Source organism: Aythya ferina (assembly GCF_964211825.1).
Source record: "Aythya ferina genome assembly, chromosome: 1".
NCBI classification, from domain to species: Eukaryota; Metazoa; Chordata; class Aves; order Anseriformes; family Anatidae; genus Aythya; species Aythya ferina.
Genome location: NC_140296.1, coordinates 114009526 through 114022024, shown reverse-complemented (window position 1 = coordinate 114022024; position 12499 = coordinate 114009526). Strand labels below are relative to the sequence as shown.

The window sequence follows — 12499 nt, the reverse complement described above, 5'->3', positions numbered from 1 at the left end:
GTTTCTTACTGTGTACAGGACGCAGCTTCCTTTGTCTAGCTGTCTCAGCTCTTCCACAGATGGTCAGGAGCTTCCTCGATTGCTGGTGAGATGAGATTGAATTGACCACTTCTCACCCACATAAAGCAGTCTGTGATTTTTTTTTTAATGTATTTTTTTGAGATGGTGTCAAGGTTTGTTGGAGGGAAGTTGTGTCCTAGTAACTGACAGAAGGAGAAACAGAGAACATCTGTGGGTTAGTTAAGGAGAATCAGATGGCTTGTGAACTTTCTCTTTTGTGCTTAGGTGGGCTGTTTTAGGCTGGGGACAGTGATGACATGACACACTAAAATGAGCGAGAAGATGACTTTCTATAGCAGGAAGGTCTTCACTCTTAGCTTTGATAGATTTTGTTGTTGTTCCTTCGACAGTTAAATGTACTATATTAGAAAGCTGTAAAACATTTCTTGACACTGTTTCCAGGATGCGTGAGAACGGTCTCTTGTTATGTTCATTTATATTTGACATTGTTGGAGTTACCTCCTAGACCTGTTAAAAGGATGTTTCATTTTCAAAGTGAAACAAAGCACATCGGGAAAATGTATGAGCAAGGGTGGCTGCTCCTGATGGCATGCTTCAGTAGGGTGCACAGGACATCAGACAACATCCATCCTCATGGAAATCACTGCCCAATTTACTTGCATTCATTGATATGAAGAGCAGCACTGAAGCAATGCAATGGCTTCCCTTCATTATCAGCTATCCTTTTGGTGTTGCCAAAATAAATGAGAAAAATATTTACCTCAGGTTAATACTGTAGTAATACACTTAACAATAAAATAACTCATTTATTGCTCAAGATCACTTGAACTGCGCTGTGTTCCTTTGTGTTGCTGTCAAGGAAATGTATATGCTAAATGTGCCAAGAATCAATACAGCTGCTTCTGTTCTTATATCTATTTAGTCTAGTAAGTACTTCTCTTGACAGGAGTCTTGAGGCCACATGTCTCTCTTACAAGTGTTGAGTTTTTGTGTTGGTTTGGTGGGACAGAGGAGACAGGCTTTTATTTCTATTTCTTGTGCAACCTAAACTGTCAGTCTTCAAAGTTTTCCCACACTTAAAATATTCTCTACTTTTCAAACCATCGTACAGCAACCTTACCCTTTTAAAGGGGTTAGAGTTTGTTTGTTGTTTTTCCTTAGCTAGAGTAGCATATAAATGCCAGTTGCAATGTCTTTGGTATCTCTGATGAAGGTTATCTTAGGTTTCTCCAAGTTAAGTGGTAACCAGGCAGAAGTTCAAGGAAGCTCTTTGCCAAAATGGCTGTTTAACATAGATGCACATTGAAAGAATCTTTTCATCTAGACTAGTTACTTGAAGACATGTCTTTCAAAGGTTAAACTTTGCGATCTTAATGGTATTAAGCTGGGTGGCTACCTAGAAATATTTCTAGTTTCCCCAAATCTTTTTCCCTCTGCCTCCAAAGCAGTCAGATCAGTGCCCTGTGCGCTCTTTTTTAGGAGTATTCCTCAAAATGAGAGCAGCTAAACTATGATGATGTTTCCCTTCCCACCAAACTGCTTATGCCTTTGCCAAAATGCAAATCTTTAAAGGTAATTATCATCAGTGTTGACAAAAGTATCATGTTTGACAATCTTCTTAACTTTCTGGTGAAACATTCTGCTTGAAAGTGTGTGGGATATTGTACTGAGGAATGGTGGATCACACGTAATGTTTTTCAGAACTTGGGTATTATTTTAGATGTTGGTTCTTAATTAAAGCATGCTAGCTGACTGTATTGTGATGTTGATGTTAAAATTGCATGTAAGGCAATCCTGATGTAAAGGCTGCTCTAGAACTTTTGATTTCTTTTAGGTACTGTGGTTACTATGTTGATCACCAAACAGTCTTTCATATTGCAAGCTCTGCTGTTAATGTTGAGCTTCAGTGCAGTTCAAAGGTGTCAGAGAAGCCACTTCTGGTGGAGTACGGCAGCTATAACATCAGTCAACGTAAGATGGACTTTTATTTTTTTTCGACCCATCTTTGTATTTCAGCCCTGAAAAACTGAACATCTCAGGTTCAGTGGGACTTGACTATCTTTATGCAGGAAACTGTCATGTTGCATTGTTTATTTGTTGATTTTACTTTTTTAGGTGACTAGCAAAGAGCCTTTTATAGCACATCAAAGCTATGTGGCAAAGGTTTGTGGGCATGTGCAGCATGCTCTGGTTTTCCTGTGCATACACGGTCTTTTCTCTTCTGCACAGCTCTTAAAGCTTCCTGTGTGGCCAGAACATGCATGGGCCTGGTCAACTCCTCAAGCCCCACATTAGCTTCTACCTGTACCAATAGCTTTGCTAGCTATTTACTTCCTATTTAGTAAAACCTGAAAATAAAAAAGATGTCAAACACTGGAATCTGTCAGATGATGAGTGTCAGTCAACTCAAGTCAGTTATTCTTATTTACAAACAAAACTTTGGCAATGAAAACAATCTTCCTATTACCATGAAAAGCTCCAGGTAATGAACACAGTAATGAGCTGTACTGAATAACCAACTGCTTATTCCAAAACTTTTCCAACCACCTGATTTTTCAAATCCAGAAACAGACAACTATTTACTGAAACAATTTCTTATGTTAGTCTTATAAACATTGATGTTAAAGTAGTAGAGTAACAATGTTTTTTAGTCACAGCTATGTACCACACCAGAGCTCTTTTATGCATTGAATATCTGTGGAGTATGTAAAAAGACGCTATCTTCATGACTTTATGTTAAAAGGCTAATATTTCTGTAATTCACAAATCACCTTAATACAGTATACTAACTTAGTGGCTATTGAAAGTGAGAGTATCCTTTAGAAGAAGGCATTCTAAGCTGTGTTTGTTTGTTTGTTTGTTTGTTTTGATAAACCTCCAGCATGTCCACCTGGATATTTCAAGTGCTCCACTGGCTTATGCATCCAGCAGATACAGCGCTGTGATGGGATAAACAATTGCTTTGATGAAAGTGATGAACTCTTTTGTGGTTTGTATTTATTTACTAGAGATCTTGATGCAAACCCCCCTAAATGTATTCTTTAGTCTGAAGTCTTAAAAGGTAGCTAAAAGACGTGAAACTTTGCGGGGGGAGAGGAGGAAGAGAAGATGTTTCTAGGATTCTTTGAATTTCCACATTCAGGCTATCAGTTGGTATCTTGCATGTTTAATTCATAATTAATCAGCACAGGAAAGAACTAAGAATGAAGAAGGTATGACATGGAAAAGCAAGAGGAAGAGAATTAATGTGCAAGAATAATTGTAAGAGGTTGGAATTCAGGTTTTCCTTCTGTGATAAATGCTATTTTTGAGATGAATTATTTTCATGAGGAAATGACAAACTGCAGATAGAGTAGATGAGAGTGATGATAAATGTCAGTGGTTGAAAGAGCATGAGCCACCCACTTGGGGCAATGTGTGAACTGGGATGGGTTACTGAAGTCTTTTTGCACTTCATTTTCTCTATGCATAATGCAGCCCTCACCCTCATGCTTGTAAAGTGCAATGAGCTATGAAAGTGATACCTGGACATGGTCAGAAGGATAGTGTTAGCATTACAAGTATGCTTCTGAAACTGATTTGACTCATGTTTTCAAGTTGTCCCTGAGTGGAACTGTAACTCCAGCTTTGCGATACAGGATAACTTGCTTGCCTGCAATGGAGTAAGTGATTGTGAGAATGGAAATGATGAGCAGAACTGTACCAACAGTAAGGCTACTCTTGTTGTTGTTGTTGTTGTTTCTTCCTCCCCTTCTATCATTTATTCAATCTTGATTTAAATACTTGATGCAGGATTCAAAGAGTTAAGAGGCGCTGTCAAATCTAACACAGGATGTATAATTCTGTTCAGTTTTCTGATATGCTTGTAAACAAACAGTTATTGATTTAAACTATTTATTTTTAATGAGATCATGAACATCTATTTCTGTTGAAATACTGGCACAAATGGGGATCTAGAAACTTGAAGTTTGATTCCGAAATTTTATCTCCCTAAAGCAAAATCTCTGCAAATGATTTCCTGGATCTGTTTTACCATCTGTAAAATAACTATAAAGAGGACTGTTTCTTTGGAACAGTTTTCAGACTTATAAGGCTAATGTGTTTTAAAATGCAGTGTAACTGTAAGCTTGGCGGTAGGCACAGGAAAGTTTTCAATCTGCCGTTTCTTTAACTTAGAACCAATGGACACCATGACATGTGAGAGGGAGTCCAACCAAGAAGTGCTGCATGTTTTTAAAGAAACATTTTTAAAAAAATGTTAATATATATGACCTTTTTAACTTTGATAGGCTGTGTAAATGGTTACAGGATACTTCTTTATGTTAAGAAGAAAAACAAACTCCTTTTCAGTGGAATCCTTTATTGCAAGCCACAGAGAAATAGGAAAGCACCAGGGTTGGGAATGCAGTTTAACTGGCTGTAATTACTAAGATGGCTTTCACTGCCATCTTTTGTTTCATAGGTAATGCTGAGACATAAAGAGGGTTTCTTTCCAGAGTACTGGATGTTCTTCTCTTTCTTGCCTAGCACTTACTCTATTGGCAAGTTTTTGATAGTATACCTATGCTTACTAGTGCTTTGAGAACAGATGAGAGGAAATCCATGTTCAAAAATACTGTCAGCTTGATACAGGCACTAGTTTAGATGCAGCTCTACTGGAATAGCTTGTTCAACTTAAAGGCTGGCTTAAGCCATCTCAGACCAAGTGCTTTCTTGCTACGTTCCCTACTGCCTGTTGATACATGTATGAATTTCATCTATGCAGATGTATAAACATGTAAATCTGGTCCAATATTCTTCCTTTTTTTTTTTTTTTTTTTGTTTCCCACACAACTATTTCAGGTATTCCTTGTACCAATCACACATTTAAGTGCAGGAATAATATATGCATTAAGAAACAAAATGCAAAATGCGATGGGACTGTGGACTGTACTGATGGAAGTGATGAAAGCAGCTGCAGTAAGTCCCTCCCACTTGTCTGAACTTCAAACCTTTCACACCTGAAAGCCTTTTTATTTCTTTCTCTTTAGGAGTTTGTATAACTCATGTAGCAGAACATAATGAGGTTTTTATTGTGTCTGCTTAGTCATAGTAGGATAACAGTCTGATACCAGTTTATGTCAGGTCTGGTTGCAGTGTTTGCGGGAGATTGGGCTTACCGCTATGAGGAGTCTTAGTTATGATGTTTATTGCAGCTATGTTAAGGAACAGAGAACCTGGGGTAACTGCAGAATTAACTTGGCCAACTGGAAAGGCAGTGTTCTTAGAGCTTCCAGCAGAGCTGAGTACTTTTATTGGAGTCAGACAGTATTTATACTTCTGGAGTTCTGTATCTGCAGTGAGAAACGCGTTTCATTTCTGTCTCCTGATGGTGAAGATCTCAATATCTCATAGTATCAGTCTAGGTTATAATCTTAAACCTTCTGAAAGTAACCTCTGTACAAGTTCTTTTGGCTTATTTATATCTATATATAATGTAATTAATAAAATAACACATTCAGATATTATATAATGCATTGTATATAATATGTAAAATAATATATATTATACAGTGTGTATACGTATACATATATAAATACAATTGTTACTGCAGTAGGAATTTAAAAAATGCGTTAGGATTCACTTGCTTAAACTGAATATCCTAGGGTATTTTGTCTGGCCTTCAGCTGTTCCTGCAATGTTACGTATATGTCAAACCTGTCACCATCTGCCTTGGATCAACTATGACATTTTAAAAGATGAATTATATGCCTACTTCTGTTTGGAAATGCTAATGCTGCTTTTGACTCTTTGTATGGGTGCTGGGAAGTGTTAGCACCTGTCTATGGGAGCATGGGACTAAAAGAAGGATACAAGGTCCTGTAGCACAGTCCTTCTCCCTTCTTCAAAATAGTGTGAAGGTTTTTGTGTTGAGGCATGACTTATTCACTTCTGAGTTAGCAATATACAATGCTTTCAGACTTCCAGTTTCTTCCATTGTAAATTAGTGATAGGATTACCTGGTTTCTGAAGTAATAAATGACCAAACTGTGTATACATAGCTGATACTGTAAGTATCTTTCTCATACTCATGTTTTGGCTGGAAATAAGTATGCAGATGCTCCTGAACTTCCTTCCCTCCAGAAGCACTCCTTTTAGTTCAGGACTAACTGAACTGGGTAGTAAAAAGAGTTGAAGGATTGTCTGTTTTTACATGTTCATTGTGATGCTTGTGAAATCAATGGATCCTCTGAAATATCTGACACAAGAAAGATTTAGAGACCAATTTCTGTGGCAGAACTAGAATAGAAAGTTTTCTTTCTAAGGCCAGTGCCCTTTTTTATGGTGTCATCTCTTGTTTCAGGAACAGACTAGGTGGATAGACAAGTTTTCCAATCGGGGCAAGGAAATGAACTTCAAAACATTTTAAAGAGCAAAATTATTTCATACAACATGTGGGAAACACTCTCATTAAAGGAAAGAACGCAGGACAGAGATAGTAACCTGAAATATCCCTTTCAGGTTGTGGCAGCAACAAGAGCAGCAACCTCATCTCTCGGATTGTAGGTGGTACAAACACAAAGGAAGGTGAATGGCCATGGCAGGTCAGCCTCCATTTTGTGGGAGCTGCTTACTGTGGGGCATCAGTGATATCAAAAGAATGGCTTGTATCTGCAGCTCACTGCTTTCAAGGGAGCAAGTAAGCAGTCTTTTTCCCCCAAACCCTATCCCAAATATCACTAGTGTTCTGGAACACTTTTAGCTTCCAGAGTTTGAACTGTACTAAGGTGTGATGTGCCCTTCTTTCTTTGGCCCAGTGTTGGGGAAGGTGATGCATTGTGGAGCACTTTTTGAAGAGATGGTGTGTGTTTTTGCTCCCAACCAGGCTGGCTGACCCCAGAGCATGGCGTGCTCACTTGGGGATGCAAACACAAGGCCGTGCAAAGTTTGTATCTGCTGTGAGACGGATCATTGTCCATGAATACTATAATAGCAGGAACTACGACTATGACATTGCATTGCTACAGCTGAGCAAACCATGGCCAGAAACAATGAGCCACGTCATTCAGCCAATCTGCGTACCTCCATTTTCACACAGAGTCCGCAGTGGTGACAAATGTTGGATAACAGGTTGGGGCCAAAAGCAGGAAGTGGGTGAGTTTAATGCCATCAGTTGAGTTAACATTTCTTCCCCAGGTGATTAGCTGCAGGTTTGTGTGCAGGACACCTGCTGTTCTTGCATGCGTGAAGCATGCAGAAAACTGTAATGTTTTTAATTTAGTCTCCTCTGGAAGTAGGTTCTTGCATGTATGTAACTTTATGCACTTAGGAAAAATAGCAGCCAGTCCTGTGGATCTGGAAGTACTCTGTGCTTGTGTTGGGTAAGATTGGCAAGGAGCTGCATTTTTTCTTCAGTCATACAGTATTGTTTCTCCTCTTTGTTACTCTTAGAGTTTCATTAAACTGCCTAAATGGACTCTTCCTTGCCTGCTGCAGGGGAACGAACCTAATTTTCCCTACTCCTATATTCAACCTCTTCATGATGAGCTCTGAGGCACGGAGCTGCCTGCAAGGCACCACCACCTGTATCCTCAGGGTGTAGCTGAGAAAATGGACACCACATTGACAAAATGGCTGCTATTACAATGGTGGGCTGGCTCCCTCCCACACCTTGTCACGTGCTGCCTCTTATTTTGCACAAATGCTAGTACCTTTGTCCTTGTTGTAGCCATTCAGTAACAGAAAGCAGGGCTTAGGAAAGGACTGGGTAATGGTACGGTGGCTGCTAGCACCTGTGTGCTGTTGGATGGGCTTTCCCAAATGAGGAAACACAGGTGTGAACGCTGCCCACAGCATCAGTCATGTAACCACCACCATGCCAAACCTCCACTCTGCTGGGATGCACCTGACTTAGGTGGTTTGTCTACACCTCCAGAGCTGCCCTGCCCCAGCTTCACCTGCCATCTCAGGGTGGCTGTCTCCATGCTGCCCCTCCACACTCAGATGAGAGTGGGAGAAGCAAATGTGGTGAGGTGTAGCAGCATGTAGGCAGCCTCCAGTATTTTGACTTGATGCTCTCAGCCAGAATCACCATCTTCCAAATTACGTTTCTTCCAAATTACATTCAGGCTCTGCAAGTAGCTGTGAGAAATGTATGGTTGTGAATGAAGTACAGCCATCCTATCAGGTCAAGATTTTGATAAAAATGTGTGGCATGATGTCTCCTTGACCTATTGATTAGTCATTTAGGAAATTTTAAAACATGGTGATTTGAAAGATAAACACGATACCTCAAAAAAGAGAGGGAGAAGTGTTCTTTTCCCTTTGCTCCTCTCTTCATTTCCTTCTTCAATTTCCTCTCTTTCCCTCTTTTTCTTCATCAGTTTACATAATTTGTAAAATTAGTCTTTTAAATATGTTATAAGTTTATTTTTTAGTATACACTACCTTTACCTAAACCCAAAACAAACCTGCAACTTGCACATTTGAATATGTTGGTGAAATTTCTTTGTCTATACCCTTTTTTGGGAGGACCTCATGATATTATTACAGCTTTTGTGCTGAAAGGACAGAACAGTTCAGTTTAATTCTGCTTTACTGAAAATGTATATTTTGCAGAAAAGATGTCTTTTAACAAAACATTTGGATAGAGAGGGCAGAATTTAAGGTAAGTCTGAACTTTTAAGCTGCCAAAAGATAATTTTTTGATATGTAACACTGATCTGTGATTTTAGTTCTGGATGTAGCTTCTTGAAAGACACCACCCTAACTGCAGATCTGTCTTGTTAAAATCCAAATACCTTTATAAGATTCAATTTTTTCCCAAAGTAGAATCTTCCCAAATTAGTAAATCTTGAGACATTTTGCAAAAGACATTACAGAAGGCTTTTTGGCCAACCCTGATGATTAGGCCATTGTCTTTGCTGTGGCCAAGGGCCCATGATCATGTTATACAAATGCCTGGTAGAAGAGGCTTTCTGCACCTTTGGGATTTAGTTGTTTGCAATCTGGAACAGTTTAGAGTTCAAAAGTATGTGGGGATATTTTCTGAAGACTTCTTGGTTGTGCCTTTACTAGACAAGTAATATGTTAAGCTCTGTTGAACCATCCCTTTCAATTTGTTTCCCAGGTGAGGAAGGTGCTGCGATTCTTCAGAAAGCAGAAGTAGAAATTATTGACCAATCATTATGTCATTCCACATATGGGATTATCACAGCTAGGATGTTTTGTGCAGGACTAATGTCTGGAAAAAGAGATGGGTGCAAAGTATGTATCTTATCACAACTCACATAGAGTTTATTTTGCCTTTCATTGTTGCATGATGAGATGTTAGAACTTGGTGGCAAACCACCATGTGGTACATATGGTTTGGTTCTGAAACACAGCTATGTAAAAGAGCCGTTTAATAGGTAGTCTGTCATTTGGGTATTCTCAGAGATTTGCTGGTTTGTGTGAATGAATAGCTTCATGAAGGTTCAGTTGCAGGCTGAGGTCCAATGGATTTGCAAGTCCTAAAAGCATGATGAAGGTAGGCTGTATCTGGCAAGAGGGTCTCTAAACTGAAAAAAGAAATTGAGAAGCTAGCTTGTTTCTTTTCAGGATCCCTTCCCCCTAGTGTTGAAACAGAGGGCTGTCTGATGAGATGCAGACAACTAGACGTAAAATTTCAAATGTATAATATTTCTTCTGATCCGGCAATGCTGTGAAATAATATATGTGCAATTCTGAATTCTCATGGCAAGTAATATCTTAGTGTTTTCGAAAAGTATAATGCAATGGCTGTTTATTAGCAGCTCATGAGACTGACAGCAAGCATCATTTCCATTAACCAGGGAACCTTGTTTTTTCAGTTGTCTTTTTGGGCACTCGAGACAGTCAACGAAAGGCATAATTTGGAGGTTGTTTGGCTGCATTTCTGTAAGGAAAAATATTGTCTGACTATGCCTGGCAGTTATTAGAGCTGATAGATTTGTGGGATTTCTGTTTTGTGAAAAATGCTGCTGTTCCTGTTTCTTTTTGTCCCAGTAATTAAAGAATCAATTGAATGCTTAACTCTCTAAATGAAAAATCTTAATTGTCAAGCATGGAAAAAGATCTTCTATATGAAACCTTTAATAATTTTATGAGAATTCAGGATGATCATGGAATGTCCTACAATCCTATAAAAGTTAAAGATTTTCTGTTACTGGCTGTAACAGAAAATATGTGTAGAAGGAAAGCACTTCCTTTGCAAACATCAAAATCCTACCAGCTCAGACTTCGCTTTTGTAAATACTTTTTACATTTAATGCTTTGGTAAAGCTCAGTTTACTAACAGCTGTTTCAGAGGAATTGTGTCTGCAACAGAGTCTTACAAGGAAGTAAAAGATTGATCCAAGAGACTTTCCACAAATGGTGCCAATTTTTTTTTGCTTGAATTTCTGCCAATATTGTCCAGAAGAATTACCCTGTAAAGGAAGGGTACTGCTTGCATTGTTCTGTAGCATTATTATTCTATATAAAACTTGGAAGTCTATTACGAACTTTGTTTCAACTGCCTTAATTCCAAAAGCATTGTGGTACCCCTAAGCATTATCTGCTAGCTAGTGTCTATTATAGGACAATACGTAGTGTTTTGTTTTCTTTTTTTTAAATGTTGATGGATCACACTCCATTTCCGTTTGCTTTTAATTTGAAGGAAGTTGTGTTGACTATTGAATATTCTAATTTTAAAAAATATTAGAACAGTTTTGAATTTTTTATAAAAGCTTGTTTTTTGGAGTTGTCAGGTGTGTTCTAAATGAACATAGAATCATAGAATCATAGAATATCCTGAGTTGGAAGGGACCCTTAAGGATCATCAAGTCCAACTCTTGACACCGCACAGGTCTACCCAAAAGTTCAGACCATGTGCCTAAGTTCACAGTCCAATCTCTTCTTAAATTCAGACATACGTATTAAGTAGCAGATTTGGGGTTTAACTGTTAGTTTGAGGCTAGGAAGTTATTTGTCAATTTGAAATACAGCTCACAAAAAGTAGTATATTAATACATTTAAAGAATGACAGCTAGTCCTCTCTCATGTGAAAGAGTAAACTTTGGTACAACTGTGTGATCCCATCTGCTTCAATTAAACAAACAAAAAACCATAAAACTATTGACTCTGGTTTGAAGTCTGTGAGTGGGGAAAATGTAAGCATTTCTTCAATTATTTGTGCAAAATGACTCCCATTGAATTTTGTCCTGGTTTTTATTTTCTAGATTTTAAATTCATACAACTTAATATATTCTTTTTAGGGTGATTCTGGTGGACCATTGTCATGTCAAAGCAATGGAGATGGAAAATGGTTTTTGACTGGCATTGTTAGCTGGGGTTACGGATGTGGAAGACCAAATTTCCCTGGTGTCTACACAAGAGTGTCAAATTTTGCACCGTGGATTCACAAATATGTGCCTTCAGTCATGTAACTTGAAAACTGTTTTTATGAAATAAAATATGTACTGAATATCTTCATTAAAACATGGTTGGTTAAAAACTATTCAGTGTTGGAATTTCTTTCCATGTCACAAGACACAATACTGCTGACACAATATTTAATTTTGGAGTACACATATAGCAGTAACAAGCACCCTTTGTTCAAACCTTGGTGAAATGAGTATCAGAAGAAGTCTGATCTTGTGGTGGTTGTTCTGTACAGGTGTCTGTTGACACAGGAGAAGTGATAATGAATGTATGGCAATTTTCACTCTTACTGTTAGCACAAATTATACACACGTGCAACTGTCTGTCAGAAAATCGAAGAGTCAACTTTCCAGCTCGAGGCAGCTTAAGCCTCATTCACGTATCTCCTCTGAGGTGTGCATGGTTCAATACAGTAGTAACAGTGAAATAGCAAATGACCATCAGTACTCCTGCTAATCCTACGTTTCCTGCCTCCTAGGGTGACAGCTGACAGAGGAAGAGAAGGGTTTGCAGCAAGTGAGCCCAATCCTCTCAAATCTGCAGGGCAGTGGTTTTTGGAGATCAGAAGTTCTGCAGATAAGTGTGGAACACAAAGCATTAGCAGTATATCTTCTCCAGTTTCTGTTTGTAATTGACTGTATGGTTTAGAGCTGCTAACTCATTATTCCCTACCTTAATTTCTTCTTATTGAAGGTCATTCATACTTCATCCTTCTCAGAATTTGAATTCTTCATCTGAGTCAACCTTGACAAGATGAATAAATGTGGTGATGTTATTGCAATGATCTTGCCCTTAACAAAATAAAACCAATGCTTCTACCCTCTGAGAGGTATCTTAACTATCTTAAACATCTATAAAATTGGGTTCCGTGAATATATGTCATTTTAAAAAAGAATAAATCCTTATTTCATTTTTGGAGATGATGTGAAAGAGGTTTTATTTACTCTAGGCTTTTCCTGTAGGTCTCTTTTCCCTGAAGGAGAAGGCAAAGTGCACGAATCAGTCATTCAGCAGGTTGTGTGTGTAGTGGAGACGGGCTATTGAAGAAAGAGGAGGA

General features: G+C 38.4%; 1 protein-coding gene across 21 annotated transcripts in view; it reads left to right on the top strand.

The window, feature by feature from the left end:
• Positions 1-11518, top strand: part of TMPRSS7 (transmembrane serine protease 7) — a 46722-nt gene extending 35204 nt beyond the window's left edge. For 17 of the 21 annotated variants that reach the window (XM_084533702.1, XM_084533707.1, XM_084533696.1 and 14 more), the window contains 8 exons: positions 1856-1992; positions 2903-3010; positions 3619-3729; positions 4864-4980; positions 6523-6700; positions 6887-7155; positions 9131-9267; positions 11277-11518. In XM_084533702.1, coding sequence (XP_084389828.1) covers positions 1856-1992; positions 2903-3010; positions 3619-3729; positions 4864-4980; positions 6523-6700; positions 6887-7155; positions 9131-9267; positions 11277-11447 — 1228 coding nt within the window. In that variant the 3' untranslated portion in view covers positions 11448-11518. Of the gene's footprint in view, positions 1-1855; positions 1993-2902; positions 3011-3618; positions 3730-4863; positions 4981-6522; positions 6701-6886; positions 7156-8619; positions 8669-9130; positions 9268-11276 lie in introns of those variants that run through there. The other 4 variants (XM_084533710.1, XM_084533701.1, XM_084533699.1 and 1 more) reach the window with 4 other exon arrangements.
• Positions 11519-12499: the final 981 nt, after the last annotated feature.